Source organism: Prionailurus bengalensis, chromosome C1, assembly GCF_016509475.1.
Source record: "Prionailurus bengalensis isolate Pbe53 chromosome C1, Fcat_Pben_1.1_paternal_pri, whole genome shotgun sequence".
Classification (NCBI taxonomy): domain Eukaryota; kingdom Metazoa; phylum Chordata; class Mammalia; order Carnivora; family Felidae; genus Prionailurus; species Prionailurus bengalensis.
In genome coordinates this window covers 206,309,661-206,327,151 of record NC_057345.1, presented here as the reverse complement: position 1 = coordinate 206,327,151, position 17,491 = coordinate 206,309,661, and the positions used below count along the sequence as shown (strand labels likewise).

Genomic DNA, 17,491 nt, shown 5'->3' with positions numbered 1-17,491 from the left:
CGTTAAACCTCACAGTCGTGGATTTCAAGGACCAAAATTACGTCGCCTAAATGGGGGTAGCATGAGAGACCAACTCAGTAGATTTATATTTTTATCTATAAATTTATAGATTTATATTCGATAGATTTATCTTTTACGTGATTAATGCTCCAATCCACAGTGGCATACAATTCAACTTTGATTTCTAGGAAAATACAAGGATATATGAAAAACGCAAATTTCACACGTGAAAAAATGGACACCAAGGGTTTATCTGAAGAGAACTAGTGAATATTTTAAAGCTGGCATAGTTGTAATTAGAGCTTGCCCCTTGAGGACTCTAAAATAAAGCTCCACTAAATGACCCTTTGTAAATTATGCACATCCCTTTAAATGTACCATCTGGACTACTTCATAAGGGAGTATCCACAATGTCTGCAATTTCAGAAAAGCATTCAATAATGACACTAATAAGATTCCAGAGTAATAGAATTTAATTACAAACATCTCCAGTGAAAAAGAAGGAAAAACACAGAAAAACAAAAAACTTGGACCAAGGGGTCTTCCCAGAACACTTGTTAGTTGTACGTGTGAAGTAAAATATTAGCACACAGGGCTTCCACAGGCGTGGCCTTCAATTTCTCACTAAAAATTACAGCTTAGAAAAAAAATCTCCTTTTCAAAAATTTTCTCTGATGTGGAATGCTACCTGACCATCTGCTTTGTCCTGAAACAGCAAGAGGTTGCACAGCCTTGGCTATTAGATGAAGAACTCGAGAAATCGGATGCTGGTTGCCTTACCAATAAAATAATGTTCAGAGCGATAGAGAAACTAATGCACTCCACGGCGAGGGGCGCAGAAGAGAATTCGCTAGCCAGATTAAGAGGAATGATGGTGTTGACATTGTGTTATCTGTTAAGTTATACAGAAAAGTTCATAGCGGATAGGAAGAAGGCCAGCAGCTAGCATAACTAGTAGGTAATCGCAGGCTGGAAAAAAATTACAGAAGTGAGGGGTGTGTAATGCGTTGTTTGATGTGATTGTGCTACAGACACCTTCCAGTACCTACCTTGTAACAACATTTGTTTTCGGATAAGAGACTTGACGGAAGGACAAAAACAACCTAAATGAGCAAGTAATGCATACCTTGACTCCTTTAACGATGTGATACTTCAACTCTCTTTCAGTTGGCAGTTGTGACCAAATGCGACTCTCAAGATCCTGTCCGTTTCCCGGCCCTGAATATTTTCAGACCCATGGTTTTGGCAGTTTCTATATTACGTTAAAATAATTTTTACTGTTTTAAACTTTTCAGTTGTCTGGTTTTCTCCGTGAGGAGCATTTGAAGCCATTTCTCTCCCACAGATCATGTCGATCTGTCGTTCCCGCGTGTTTGTCTCCGTTGGGTTCTGCGTAGGACAGGAATCAATAGGAAATGTAACTGGGAAATCACTTTCATGAGTAGAATTCATTTGGCATATGGTGAATGGACTCAAAATAACTGTCGCAAATATGGCAGACTTACCAAGTTTTTTGTTTGTTTTACTCTTCAGCCCCCCAAAAGCATTCAGCAGTAAACTGAGAAAATATGCTTTGTTAACCCACAAGCCATCTTCCAAGCTGGCAGTGGAGAGGAAGCTAATGAAAGAGTATTAAGCAGTCTGAGGGTTCATAACAAATTGTGTTATCCTGGCGTTAGCCCAATATTTCTCTCATTCTCATCAATTCAATGTAAAATGTTGTCATCAAGTCTAGAGTCAACACCATGCACCTGGGAAGATAAAAGAAAGTCAGAAGATCAAACTGACTTCATGTAATTGCCAGAAATAAAGAGACCAATGTTTAGTAAGATAGCATGTAGAAGTCTACTCTAGAAGGAGTAGTAAATAATACGAATACAACAGGATGTTGGCAAAAATACACGGGAGAAAAAGGATCAGGGGGCTTAATAAATCACAAGAGGACTGTCAAACTGTGTGCCAGCTGAAAAGACAATAATCATACTGATACATAGAAACTGGACCCAGCTGAATTAACTGTTTGCTGTGGAAGGCCAGTTGTTGAACAGGAAATATAAACCCCACTGCGGGGTGAATCCAGCGTGGCCACTGAGATGGCTAGAGCTCTGGTTGTTTCATTAGCAGCTACCCATTTTGATAGAAACCAAACGAAACTGATTTAAAATGAATAAAACTTTTTAAAAAAATCTCCAGACCAAAAAAAAAAAAGGACTTTTAGAATTTCATCGGATTCCCATAAATGATGCTAATGTGTAGCCAAGAAATTATGAAATACTCCCCCTCCTTAAATTTGGCATGAGTCCTACGATATTACATTACTGGGATTCATACACTAAAGATGGGGGGCTTTGCAAAAGGCCAATAAGAAAACTACTGTAATACCTGTGAAGACAGATTCAAAAATTTTGAATTAGAAGAAAGACTGTTAGAGAGTTAACTCACGTCTTATTAGGCAGGGAGAACTCTGGGCAATGAGACAACCGTCTACCATTATAACTTCTTTCCTTAGATGTGGAAAGGTCCCCTTCAGAATGTGAATGCTCGAAAAGAATTTTTTTCTTTTTTAATTTTCTTTGCTACTACTTTTTTTTTTTTTTAATCCACTTACTAACACCTTTTAACAGGGCCAACTGTCAGACAACTGAGACCCAAGAATGTGATGTAGCATTGGTATATTGGTGTATTTTGGTCTTCCAAAAGGAAAGATGGTTGGCCATGTGGAGGGTTTGAGGAGAGTGCTATTTTAGAGAGAGGGAGTGTCTTCTGGATTGGGAGGTCTGGAAGGAGGGCTCCTGTACTGACCCGTGAGCTGTCTGTGCAAGCGGATACAGACTTAAAAGGATACAACGAGACGTTCATCTTGGACGCAACCATGAATGCTTCTGAAGGAAGATCTGTAACACGAGGCTAGAGTGTCTTTTGTTACGAGGGCTCAGAGGATGCTGGATAGCAGGAGGAGGAGGAGGGCGGTCACCATGTGATCTCCGAGAGCCAGCCCAACACCAGGCTGTTGATCTGATTGTGTTCTAACCACTTCGGAACACTGATGCGTTCTTCACTTTAGAATTTCAGATTGGCATTGCCTGTCATCTGAGAACAGCTCATGGCAACAGCTGGCTTCCCTGTCCCGTTGCCAGCAACACTCAGGTCCAGCTTTGGCTTCTGCGAAGAAATTGGTGCTGTTCCCATGCTCGAGCTTGCCGGCAGCTGAACGTCCAGGGGAATTTGCCGGTCAGGAGGATGGACCTCTGACAGCAGCTTCCCCTGGCCGCTTAATATATAGCGTTCTGTTTTCTCTGATAGGTGATTAAAGCCATCGAGGAAGGCTACCGGCTACCTCCTCCAATGGACTGCCCCATTGCACTCCATCAACTGATGCTAGACTGCTGGCAGAAGGAGAGAAGTGATAGGCCGAAATTTGGGCAGATTGTCAACATGTTGGACAAACTCATCCGCAACCCCAACAGCTTGAAGAGGACGGGGACCGAGAGCTCCAGGTCGGCCATGCCTTCTTAATAGTGATGTATGAAATAATACATTAGAGGTGGCAGGCGAGCGGTGGCTCACTTTTAATTCCTGCCTTTGAGTCAGAGGCCACTGCACAGCTCTCTGCAGCCTGGGTGGCTTCTGTCTCAGTTAATGGAGTAGTTATGGTAGTTTTGTTCACCATTTCGTAGAGCCTAACACCTGTCGGGCCTCAAAAAGTAGTACGAAAACAAACATAAAAAAAAAAAAATTTAAAAACCCAGCAACAAATAGCTAAAGTGCTTACTTTATTATGCTGGACCTGAACATTTAGGAAGAAAGATAAAATGTACTTTGGGAAGACATTCAGGTCACTAGATGCTATACTTGGGGAAGGGAAAGGAACACTGGATTAGTAAAAAATGAGGAATAGAGGACAGCTTTTCATGCACTGTTTTTAAATTTTTTGTTTAACATTTATTTATTTTTGAGAGACAGAGAGAGATAGAGCCTGAGCGGGGGAGGGGCAGAGAGAGAGAAGGAGACACAGAATCTGAAGCAGGCTCCAGGCTCTGAGCTGTCAGCACGGAACCCGATACGGGGCTTGAACCCACAAACTGGGGGATCGTGACCTGAGCCGAAGTCGGATGCTCAACCGACTGAGCCACCCAGGCGCCCCTCTTTAGGCACTGTTTTAGGTTGACTTCTAAAGGGTTATAGGCGCATGCAAGCTTACAAAGCACAAAATTCATTCGGTTTCAGTTCCTAACATCTCTCTTTACTGAGTCTTTCAAGAGTAGAAGGAAGCAGGACCAAAATAGAAACTGATCAAGTTGCAAAGCATATGGCTGAATGTTTGAGAAGGGTTTTAAAAATGAATATAATTGAACCATCTGTAAAATAGGTAGTTGTTTCATTGGAAAGGGCAAAAGGAAGAAGCGTGATCAGTCCAGAAAGGAGATCCCAGATACTCCCGAGTGCTCTTAATTCAATAGGAACTTTTCAACCTGGTGTAAGATTCCGGATACCTTGATACCGGTCCCACCCCAAAGAGTATAGACCGCCCTTGGTAGTTAAATGATTTAAATGAAGACTAGCATAAGATACTCAGCTGCTTCGAGCCTGCAAGAAGTAAGGTATCTACTCACCTCCAAATCTGCAATTCTTCAAGGCTCCTCTTTCATCATGACGCTGAGTTAAAAATTGGAGGATGTTTTTTTTTTCCCACAATGTCCAAGACCTTCCAGTCTCGGTCAGTGCAGGGAGCTCCCCTTCCAGTCTTCTGCAAACTTAGCCTAATGGTTGCGGAAGAGAAGGTATATATGCTGATTATTTCAGTGCACGAAGAATCTGGAACAAGCAGCAGAGACACCCTCTGTTCTCTTCTGGGCTTTCAGATCCCTTGGCATTTGCCACAGCCCAAGAGCTTAATGATCAAGCTCTTCTGAAAGAACACTAGGGATGGGCTAAGTTCACATCTTATCTTTGCCACTTGATAGCCAAGTGACCTAAAAAAAAAAAACTTTTTTCCCCTTAGCATCTCCAGGCTACTTTTTGTTCTTTAATTCTCCGATATCCAGTTCAATTCTGGCCTCTTCTATTCCAAGGTGAATTTCCTCCAGCTTTTAGGTCTCCAGCTCCAGATCCCATGAATTTTGTCTGAAGGTCCTAAGTCTGGTTCATTGGTATTTGGTGCTTCTCCTGCTGGTATAAACTCTTCAGCCACTGATACTGCATAATGTGTGCTTCGTACAATTATGCAGAACAAATTGAGAACAAACTGAGTTATTGGATATACTTTTTAGAATTCTAAATTCTTCTCGCTGATGGTACTTCGGTAGCTTTGATGCTGATTACTGCTTGCTGATAATGGGATGTAGTATAACATTGTATGTGATTCAGCACAAATTAGGCAGATGTCATGGTGTTCCACAGAGAGCACAAAGACTTCCAGAGCAAGCTTGCAAATAATCCTTAGAGTTCATTGATAGTGAATGAGGTTATTTTCATCCTAAGGTCATTTTGACCTTGTTGGGTACCTAGAGCCTACATGTTGCCCTATTCATGCTCTTGGCTTAAAGTTAGAAATGCAAACTATTGGTCTTGTCTAATGATGAATATTATTGATAAACATGAACACTAATGTCTAAAATTCTATGTGATGTTACTTGTTATTGGGGGAAGAGCTAAATCTTGATTATTCTTGTCATAAAAATTCACACAATTTTACTCAGAAAATTGGACTTAATTGAAATAACGGACATAAAAATTCACAGTGGCAAGCTACGATTTGGACACAAAACTGATTGATAAAACAAGTCTTGTTTGAAATAGTTACATAAGAAAGAATTTGTGCAAACCAAAATAACAGGTAAAAATTATAAAATAAACAATGGAATTAGATTAATTTTGCCACGCAGAAAATTAATCAAGGCATTATACCGACTTAATTTTGTTTTCACAAGAGAATATATTCTTTTTGGCTAAAAATTCAGTAATGATGATATTCCTATTTAAACATCTCTATTTAAGCAGCGCAGCCTCAGGAGGAAAACTAGGTCAGAATGTGAAGACCAACCCCATTCTATAATGTCTAGGGAAACGGGAGCTCCAGGAAATATAATAAACAAGTAGCCGTGTTGCTCTACAGGTGATTAAAGTAAAGGTGGCATAAAATACCCGGTGAAGGTCTACCCAATAATTATTAAGTAGTTTGATGATAAAGAGGACTATGTTTCTCTTGATAATAATTATTGTATTATCAGTATCACGAGGAATGGCAAAATTCCCGCCTTGAAGTGTAGTCGCTCTTGACAATGACCTAACGTAAGACACCTGGCCTGAGAAATGCGTAAACTAAGAAATACGTTCATAAAAAGTGCCTAGAGTTCCTTGAAATGATTATTGAAGAGCCCCAGCAAGGGAAGACGAGAATCCACGCGGTGATCAAAGTGGCCATTCTTCCTTCCCGTCTTGGCACACGTGCTGGTCAGGCATGGGCTGATTAAAGAGGGCATTAACTCCCTGCTGTCCCCAAGTTTGTTTGAATGCACTGAGCCTGCCTTGCAGACCTGGCTGGGAGCACGCTGGACTTGAACTCTTGCTGTTTTCTCCGCTCCATCAAGTCTGGCGAGTTGCAAGCTCACAGTGTTTTGTTTTTTTGGTTTTTTTTGTTTTACTCCTACTTCACTAGGGTTTCCATAGCTGCTGTCCTGAGGTATGTAATAGTGCTGGCAGGAATTTCCCTCTTCCTGCAAAGACTCAACGGGTATCAGCCACAAGGTCTCCCCCGATCTTTCCCCCCAGGCTGAGATGTGAAAAGACTGGGATGATCCTTAGTATGCCAAGAGGTCCCCAAGAAACAAATGTGGGAAGTGGAATCAAGGGCAGAGAAGGCGATTGATACATGTTTTAGCGACTTTGTGCGATGAGGGGCAAAAAAAAAAAAAAAAAAAAAAAAAAACCGTCGCACGATGATCATTTGACAACAGGCAGTCCTCTAAAAAGCCCGTCCTTGGCATTTCAATGCCTGTCTTAGGCAATCTGACTTCTGAGTCTTGCTGTCTCACTGATGGTTCTCGTCTGTCCACACTTTCTCGTTCCACCGCCAGACCTAACACCGCCTTGTTGGATCCCAGCTCTCCCGAGTTCTCCGCCGTGGTATCCGTTGGCGACTGGCTCCAGGCCATTAAAATGGACCGGTATAAGGATAACTTCACGGCTGCCGGCTATACCACACTAGAGGCTATAGTACACATGAACCAGGAGTAAGTACTCAGCGATGTAACACCAAAGGGTAAATCTAGATTTAATAGTATTTGCCGTTCTTGCTTTGAGCTGCATTATCATCCTACTCATTAAAAAAAAAAAAAAAGAAAGAAAGAAAGAAAAAGAAAACTGGAATGCCTTTCGTTTTGATCGCGTGTAATTTTTGCACAGCCTCTCGAGCACCTACATTGTTGCATTAAATTGCTTAATTAGACATTAGAACATACCTGCCTTGTTGTGCCGTATGAGCTGTGGCTGATTCAAATGTGTGTCTGCATGAAGCCCCGAAACGAGATTCTCGGCCCTCATGCCTTTTTCTCTCCCTCTCACTTCTCCCCCTACATCCAGTGACCTGGCAAGAATCGGCATCACAGCCGTCACACATCAGAATAAGATTCTGAGCAGCGTCCAGGCGATGAGAACCCAAATGCAGCAGATACACGGCCGAATGGTTCCTGTCTGAGCCAGTGCTGTTGAATAAACTCAGAACTCTTGAAATTAGTTTACCTCATCCATGCACTTTAATTGAAGAACTGCACTTTTTTTAACTCCGTCTTCGCCCTCTGAAATGAAAGAAAGAGTAAAATAACCTGCAGCGTCGCCCGGTGTACAGATTTTGCTGAGATCGCGGGGCTTACGGAAATGACAGACCGTCGCTCGAATCGAGACCTGGAACCCATTGTGTCTCAGAAGTACTCCGTCCGTCACCAGTTTGTAAAATACACGTACCTGTATAAATAGAACACCACCTCCGGGTTTTGATGAGTATTTGCTGACAGACACTGAGCTTCTCTGAGACATCCTTGATCCTCTCTCCATTTGGAATTACAGCTACAGTATTTTGTTTGTGGTGTAAATGGCCGTCCTCTTGCTCTCACCGGAATGAATACCATGCCCAGGAACATTTGGGAAGGACTCAGTCGTAGCTTCTAAGGCTTGGTTCTTACCACGGAAAACAACCTAGGTGAAAACCGCGTAGCTCATCGGGCCACCTGGTGGCTTATGGTGACCTGAAAGTCATCATAAGGGGCTGGAAAGAAAAGGAAAGTGGATTTTAAAAAAGAAAAATAATAAGAATGATAATAATAAAACCCAAACACCTCCCCCTCACTGGACAAACAAGGTCTGTTTCTTTGGGCCCGAGGCTGTGCCATATAAAGTCGTTTTTTGGGACTCTACAAACTTCTTGTAACTACCTTATGGATAGTGGACCGTGACAATCTTGAATAGGGAACTTGCACACTTCCCTCCTTTAAAGAAGCAAACCCAGACCTACAAGGTAAGGCAAAAGAATCCGCAATGGATCTTTCTCCAGTGAAAACTCTTTTTCTGGTTTTCTTTTTAACTCGATCCAACTTGAAACACCAACCAATAAATATTCTTTCATGACTGTCAGGCAGTTAGGGGTTCTTTCAGGATGTTAGTCCTCTCTTGACTGTGGGAGTAGAGACCGGTATGGAAGCCAGTAGGTTCTTCCCTGTTGTTCCTTCGGGAAGAAGTGAAATAGGAACCATACGAAGTCAGGTTTGGGAACATGGCACCTAGACCCCCACTGGCTCTCTCTCACACTGAGTTCCTTTTACCCTTTGGTGCCCGTCATTCGGGCCACAAATACTTCCTATCTTTGGGGTACCAAGTAATCACCTCTAATCTGGGATCATGCCTCATTCTTTGGAGACTTTGCTGCAGTTGAGAAATCCTGGAAGGTCCGTCCATTATTCTTATTTTCTGCCCTGCTCCTGTAGCCCCGGCACCAGACAGGGTCAGCCAGGGAGGATTTACCTCGAAGTCAGGAGTGAGACTTGGAACTTACCTTGATGTCCTCGCTATTAGAATGTGACCTACCGGAAAACATGGCTTCTCATCCGTAAAGGCCGTGAGCCTTAGATCCTTCTATTTTAATCCCAGAATTTTCCTCGTGCAACGTGAATTAAATGGCTTTGTGTATTGTCAGAAACAAACGACCTAACTCTTTTTGCCTGGACAGATTTTAACTTCTTAAACGCTTCCATTTGCGCTTTTAAACAAAAACTTGGTTGATTTTAATGACCTTCCTCCCCCCGCCCCCCCCACCCTTGGTTTTATGCTGAAAGCTATTTCTTATAGAGCAAAAGGCATGTTCAATCTGATGCTGTCAAATCATGACAGTTTAGCAAAAACCTTTTTGCCACGCTGGTTGTAAAAGCTTTTCTCTTCAGAAGGAATGTGAAATTTCTTTCTTTCTTTTTTTTTTTTTTTAACTACTCCAACAATTTCTGTTTCATCACCACTTTTGCTGAACCCTAAGAGTTCCGGATATCCATGTTCAAAGTTGACAATGTAGGTGGGGTTTTTTGCTTGCTATAAAAAAAATAAAAAATGTATATGTTTATTTTTTTCCTTCAGGGAATCTGTGGAGTATTTTGTTTTCAATCTCCACGGTGCAATTCAAATAAGGTGGCATTATGACATTATCTTGTAAGTCAAAAGAGTGTTTCCTTGCATACACCGAATAATTAGAAGTCTTGCTTTCTTCGAGGCAGCAGCTTAAGACTTGCGCTATTTTTCTAAACGCTGAACATACTCAAAGCAGAACGTTTCTAAAAAGAGAACGTGTCAGCTCTAAGCTACCCTAACGAGTTAATGCTGGACGCTGTGCGGCCGTCGTCGTGTTGTTTTCTCAGCAAGTATCTGTGTACGTGAACTCATCAGGCAAGGATTGCAAGGTGGGACGTGAAATCTTACGACGTTCAAAGGTTGCCTTCCGAACCTTCATTTTAACACAGCGTAGGAGGTAGAGTCCAGGCCAGTGGAAAGGCCAACAGAGGGCCTTCCGAGTCCCCACAATAATATCCAGTAGCTGTAAAAGTGAAACCTCACTGCTTCTGCGAAGTTACACATTCTAGAAGAGAAACAGGAGGACAGAGGGAAGGTTGCATTGTTTCCCAGGGCACGGAGCCAGGCTCTGGCGTCCAGACAGCTATGGATTCGAAAGCCAGCTGAGATGTTGACACTGGGAAATTCACTCCATGTTTCTTTATAACTCAGATCCTCCACCTGTAAATTAGAGATGATGATACTTCAATAATAACACCTTTCCTAACACACGGCGTTGTCGTAAGCGTACGTGACACGCTCTTATGTAGAACGCGCTGGACTTCGCGGAAGGAAGGTGCTCTCTTCCTCCTCCAGGGTTTTCCGAGTGCTACTCATCCCTATTTCACTCGCGAACCCAAATGTTGCATTGCAACATGCTGGAGTGAGGTGAAATGAAGTTCAGTGGTAGGAGCCTTGCCCGCGAAGCCGCTTCACCTTCAATGGATTCGTGAGGATGTGATTTAAACGTGTGTCTGTACAAAAGGTACACCTACCTTTGTAGACCTACCAAATACTCCTTTGTCGCTTAGCCTTGAAATTCGTGACATTGTTTTAGAATTGAAAAAAAAAAATGAAGTGCACAAGTCAGATCCCGTTGTAACAGATGGAACTGGATGGTAAAGACACTTTGATGCCTTCATAACGGATTCAGAGGAACAATGCTTTGTTTATTTAGATGCAGTGAAAGTCACATCTTTCCCTCCTGATGCCACATAGACCACATGCTTTGGTCTTTGTCCAAGCACTTCCCCATGATAAAGAGGTTGTCTCCATTCAAAGGAGCTAACGTTTATTTTTCTCCACCTTAGAATATTCTGGCATCAGCTAGATACAATCCTTCGTATTTCCTACCCTTGTCACTTCAAACATCCAACCCTTTTCACATACACAGTGAGTCCCCAAATAGCCCACTTCCTATTACAAACTATTTTCACAACATGTATTTATATCCAGGCATTTAGTGAAGAAGAGGGTTGGGGAACTGAAAGGGAACAAAAGTGTTTTGGGACTCCTTTTTCTCCTCTAAGAGTGGGATTTCTAGCAGTACAACAAAATCACCTTCCAAAAGTGTGCCTATCCATATGGCGTTGGTTGTGTTCCAACAGTCTTAAGGTCATACTCCTGTTCTCCTTGTCCTGCATGTAAATACATGCCTGCCTGATTAAGTCTCTGCACAGTCAGGTTTCAGGAACTACATTTGATAGACGTACTCATTTCCAGAGAAGACACAGTTGGAAAAGTAGATCCAAATCCTTCTCTTTCTTTCTTTTCCCCCCCATAATTGTCAAAATGAATGATGTTGACAAGAGGCTTCTTGCAGGGAGGACTTGCTAGTTATAACCGTACCCACATGTATAGTTTTAAGTTGCTTAAGAAGTAATCTCTATCTGAGTATTTTATAAGAAAACTTTATTTCTCTCTCTCCAAATAGACTAAAGTGTTCTCTACAAGACCAAATCATGGTCATTGACCTCAAAGAAACTAACCTGGATTTATATCTCACACACGACAAACACACATAGGTACAAAACCAGCATGTAAACGATTGGTTTAATAAAACGAGCTAAACTGTCCTTGAAGATATGTTCCGGCCTTAATCCTTGCTCTCTCGATACCTGAGAGACCTGAGATACCTCTCGATACCGTTGTGGTGGAAGACACAGTCCCCAAAGCTACCTTGATTGTCAGTTGTCACAAAAGAAAGAAGAGGAACTGCTTATTCGGGTTTGCGTTGATAATTGTGAGGACAGTGGAGAGCCACGATGATTCCATTGCATCGCGCTGATCTGCCCAGTGCTAGACTGATGGGGCAGTCGTGACTGATTAGTTCTTGGTGGGCTTGAGCCCCCAAAACCTTTCTCACTGGCACACCAAATGTCTCCCCGTGCCACGGCCCAAAGGGTCCCTCTCGGTGCCTGGTCCATGCAACTCGTATGACTCCTTTACCAGATACTCTCCTTCATTAGAAGTTCCTTTGTAAGAAAAACGTTCAGTGATTTTTATTTCTTCGTTTGCATTTTTGCCAATCATGTCGTTGAATAATGGCGGATCGTGGCGTTGCCAGATCTGTTCCCATGACACACAATTTCCCTTTTTGGAAATACTGGGAGCTAGTATCCGGGGCTTTACGTGTAACGCAGTTTGCCTTTCACATCATTTTACCTTTCTCCTCTGACACAAATGAATCATCACAAGTCAGCATTTTCATCTCACAGAGGCTGTTTGCACAGTGGATCAGGCATGGCTATAGACTCAGACTGTGTGGGTTCGAATCCCCGCTTTGCTCCTTTGCCATGTGTGACATGACCGTGAGCAGATTGCTCGGCTCTGCTGAGATTCAACGGCCTCATCCGTGTGATAGGAGGAAGACGAGTCCCTTCCCCAAGTTGTTATAATTAAGCTACTAATAAACACTTTTGTTGTTGTTGTTGTTGTTGTTACTATAGTGGTCCTGTTTCAGAGGAGGAAAGCAGAATTCATGCTCTCCCTCCTGAGCTGCTTCTTACTGAGCCACACCGACCCTTACGTGCTTTGTTCTTGCCCCTAACGTTGGCTGACAACTGGCTGGCCGTATTGGTTGATGTTTTGTCTAAAATCTTGCTCCTTTCTCTACAGGGAGTAGATTCTGCTATCTTGGCCTCACAGCCCTTCCTGTCGATCACAAAGCCCACAGAAGAAAACAGAACACACCCTCCTCCGTCCCTTCGAGATGTGTTTCTTCTGCTTCCCCTCTGCCAGTTCTGGAGCAAAGACCCTGATGAAACAACACCCGTACCTGAAAAGAACAAATGGCTGACGTTCCAATCTCCTTTCCCAGTGAAAGAAACAGCAAACGTGCGAGGCTCAGCACCTGTTCTCCCGTTGCACTGAGGAACGGACTGCCTCGCAGCACCAACTCCGCAGAGCCCTTGTTCCTAAACTCCTTGTGGTTTTATTTATATGTATTTCCGTATCTCATTCCTGTGCGTCACTGCTGCATTGGTGCGGCAGCAAGTGACCCAAGGCTACAGGTCTTACGACGGACACCAGGTCAGGTGCCACTACGCAAAACAAAGCCAGTTCCCTTGAGCTGCCTATGATATGCATTGCTGAAGTCACATTTTACCCAGGGTGTGCCATTGCAGTGATATAAATATATTTTTTTCCTAGACTAAATATGAGCTGACTATCTCTTTTGATGTGTGTACATAGGTGTGAGTGTGCGAGTGCGCGGGTGTGTGTGCGCGCGTGAGCGTCTGACCTCATGCTTAGACCTGCCTGCGAATGTTGTGGAATGCTACACCCGGAGAGTGCTGGTTTTTCCACCGGTCCTGAGATTACGAGCCGCGTGCGACAGTGGGCCTGGAGACCGCACCCGTCCCCTTAGAAAGACAGCCCGGAAGTGTTCAATGCCCTGTATCTAGAAGTGTGTTTCGTAACTGCCACACTAACCTTAATAAGTAATTCGACAGCTTTGGATGGAGGCATTTTCACCTTAGCAGGGGGGTAATTTTAGAATATAAATCCGTGCGGGTGACGACCCATCGTCGAGATCATTAATGCGGACTGAACTTCCCATCTGAATCACCAATTTCTTGATGGAGAGAGAGAGAAGGGGATGGAATTTGTCTGGTGACCCCAAGTGGAATAGAAGTAGCCTTTGTTTTCCTGCATAAATGGACTCGTTGAATGCGAACAAATATATGCAACCCATGCGCTTTCGGAGATGAACGTAGACGCGTGTGTCAGCTTTGAGATGATGTGTCCCGGATTAATACTTTGTCTCTCAATGTCACAGAAAAATACATGCCAGTGACTCTTGAGGTTGGCATAGTTGGGATTAAATGTCCTCAAGTGATTTCAGGTTCCCAGTTTAGAGGATGAGTTCTACAATTAATTCATATGCAGCTAACTCCTATGGCCCTTAGCCTTCTAGAATCTGAGGTCCAGTGTGTGAAGATTCAGTTCTGATAGGACACGTGTACCAAACTCCAGCCAACATACTGCCATTTTTTCATAATCTGAGTGGCTGCCTTGCGTATTCTCAGCTACGGTTGCAGAAACTGTGGCCATTTACATAAGCTATAACATCAAATCAGGGAAAAATGGGAAAAAAAAAAGATTCCGAACCCTATGCTATTGAAGAAGTAGAGAAAATCATCAATAAATATTTATTACATTCTGACAGGGTGTGTGGCATTGTATTCTCATAGCTATGCCAGAGTGACAAAGTGAATTCACCCCTTTTTGGGGACTTTACTATATTTTTAAAGGGATGTGCCTATGCATTGATGCCTGAAAAATATGTATAAAGAAATGAGGTTGAATCTCTGAGCTGGTCATCTTTCCCCAGAGGTCAGGGCAGGAGGCCAACTTCAGGGATTGGATTAGCCCCATAAGCGAGTGCTGGCCTAGCGAGTTCAGATGCTGAATCTTGCTCAGATCTTCCATTAGGGCAGCATTAAGCTGTTCCCCTGCACCAAATCGAGTAGCTTCACCATGTGTCTGCCGGCCCCAAATTATTTTTAACAGTCATGGATGAAACGTTCTGGTGTGTTCAAAGAGTTATTTTGGAGACAGGTTGTGTTCACGACACTACTGGTGTGTATGTTTTGAGAACTCTTGTATTCGATCTGTGAAGGATATGTGTATTAATCCATACACGCTTATAGCCTCAATGTTGGTCCGAAGACACGCAAATTCTGACCAGTCAAGGAAAGTTCTAGAAGCAATATTTTCACTTAACATTCTCCAAACATCAAGCGTTGATACACACTGAAGAGTGCATTTATTTTTTGTATCACTCCAAGTATGTTGGAATATGCAAGGACTGTGGTTAAAATTAGAATGTACAAGGCCTATTATAATTTAGTTCATACCATAAAGGAAATTAACAGAACACTGCTTGGTTCGTACATGTTCCAAAATTTGAGCGCTCTCTTGAGTTAGACATAGATTTTTCTATTTTGTTTTATTTTGTCAAGGTATTTTTCTTCCCTTCATGAACTTTAGGTACACATAACTTATGTCATTTATTTATGGTCTTTTATACCTAGTTTGTAAAATTGTAAAATAGCAAACTAAATGCAAAGAGTTTGCATTTGAAAATAATAAAGTAGTTGCCGTATACAGACCTGGAATCTAGTTGTCTCTTTTCAATAATTTGTCAACATGCATGCTGTTTCTAAATCCATGAATTCTTGGTTGTCCTTTGGTTAGCCCACAAGATCTTGAATTCCAATTGAGTGTGCTTAGTTAGAGGATAAAAAACGTTGACTTCCAAATGGCCCTGGCCCTTGAGAACCACGCCTTAGCAAATTGGACTTAGGTTCTATGAGTTTTGCACCTATCCAATGTAATTAAGACCATGAACTTTGGTTGGATTTTCGTGTCCCCTCCTGCCATGCAACCTAGGGTGAATTTCTTAACTTCCTGGGCCCATTTTCTGGTTTGTAGAGTGGCAATTATAATATCACAAACTTTTATAAAGACTAAATATATTAGAACGTTAGCACAGTGTCTAACCAGATGATCTAGCCAGAACTCAGCAAATGGGAATTACAGTGGTCCTCTTTCATCTGTGGTCTCAGTGACCAACGGTCCACCGTGGCCTGGGCGCAGATGACCCAACTTCTGGGGTAGCATCAGGAGGTCAATAGTAACTTAATATTATGTCAGTGCCTATGTCATTCAGCTCACTTCGTCACCTAGGTATTTTATAATCTCAACGTCATCACAAGCAGAAGGGTGAGTATACTACAATAAGATACTTTGAGAGAGGGCGCCTGGGTGGCTCAGCTGGTTGAGTGGCTGACTTCGGCTCAGGTCATGATCTCACAGTTCGTGGGTTCAAGCGTCGGGCTCTGTGCTGACAGCTCGGAGCCTGGAGCCTGCTTCGGATTCTGTGTTTCCCTCGCTCTCTGCCCCTCCCCTGCTCATGTTCTGTCTCTCTCTCCCCAAAATAAATAAACACTAAAAGAAAAATTTTTATTAGAAAACAAGATATTTTGAGAGAATGAGAGACCATATCCATATAACTCTTGTTACTGTATATATAATGTCATTCTATTTTATTATTAGTTATTGTTAATATCTTACTGTGCCTTATTTATAAATTAAACTTTTAGGGACACCTGGGTGGCTCAGTCAGTTGAGCGTCCAACTTTTGATTTCAGCTGAGGTCACGATCTCACGGTTCGTGAGATTGAGCCTCGTGTTAGGCTCTGCACTGACAGCATGAAGCCTGCTAGGGATTCGCTCACTCTCTCTCTCACTCTCTCCCTCCCTCTCCCTCTGTCTCTCCCCCGCTTGTTCGTGTTCCCTCTCTCTCAAAATAAATAAATAAACATTTAAAAAACTTTCTCATAGGCCTGTATGCATCAGGCCTGTATGCATCAGAAAGAAAAACATCATAGATACGGAGTTTGATGTTATCTATGGTTTCAGATGTCCACTGGGGGTTCTCAGAATGTATCTCCCGTGGATAAGAGGGGACTACAGTAGTCTCGAGAGCATTTTTACTGACATAACCTGTCTTCTGTAACATCCTCAGTTCTATACCCTCTCTAACATCTTTGCTACTGATCCAAGTGACCAGCTACCCATCCTTACCAGAAGCTTTTATTCCTGGATCCTTGAGAGTGCATTGGGGTCCAAGAGTATCCCTAAAAGATGGTCCCAATGTTAACAGTGACATGTCTATGTGTGTTTTCATGGGGAGAAAGCCCATCAATTTCATCAACTTCTACATGAGTGTGGCATACAAAAATAATAAGGGCCATGGTTTTAAGGGTGAATGCTGTCCTCATTACACCATTTCATTAAACAAACTATCAATTGGCTGAGCCCCTGTTAATTGAAAATCAGTCCTAAGACTTATTACAATGTATTAACGAAAGCCCTTAAGAGCAGCTGGCTTCAGAGAACGAGAGCATGCTGTTTAGTGTTATCAGAGACATTTGAAAACAGATCTTGACAGAAAAAGAATCTGGGGTATGTAAAACAGGTTATTTTGTGTTTCCTTCTCAGTTAAGTATCTCTCGAGTTTCAGCTATATTAACATGTAGTCAATAAGATATTTGTGAGACTGACTGGGCTTGGTATTTTCTGTCCCACTTGTTTAACAAGACAGAAAGTCAACTGTATTAGAAATATATTTGTATCTATCAATATATGGAGAGAGACGTTTTACAGGGACTCGGCTCATGGATTTATGAAAGCTGAGAAGTTCCATGATCTGCAAACTGGAGACCCAGGGAATTCAATGGGGTAGTTCCGTTCAACTCCAACAGCCTAAGCACCAGCCACACCAAAGGCGTAAATCCCAATCTGTGAGCAGGAAAAGATGAGATGTTCTATCTCACAGAGTTAAGGCAGAAAACAAGAGGGGAATGCTGCCTTTCTCTGCCTATCGTTCTATCCA

At 42.5% G+C, this 17,491-nt stretch overlaps 1 protein-coding gene across 3 annotated transcripts in view; it reads left to right on the top strand.

The window, feature by feature from the left end:
- The window catches only part of EPHA4 (EPH receptor A4), a 151,550-nt gene extending 136,341 nt beyond the window's left edge, over positions 1 to 15,209 (top strand). The window contains exons 15-17 of one of the 3 annotated variants that reach the window (XM_043577961.1): positions 3,304 to 3,497; positions 7,077 to 7,232; positions 12,706 to 15,209. In XM_043577961.1, coding sequence (XP_043433896.1) covers positions 3,304 to 3,497; positions 7,077 to 7,232; positions 12,706 to 12,712 — 357 coding nt within the window. In that variant the 3' untranslated portion in view covers positions 12,713 to 15,209. Of the gene's footprint in view, positions 1 to 3,303; positions 3,498 to 7,076; positions 7,262 to 7,581; positions 7,950 to 12,705 lie in introns of those variants that run through there. The other 2 variants (XM_043577959.1, XM_043577962.1) reach the window with 2 other exon arrangements.
- Positions 15,210 to 17,491: the final 2,282 nt, after the last annotated feature.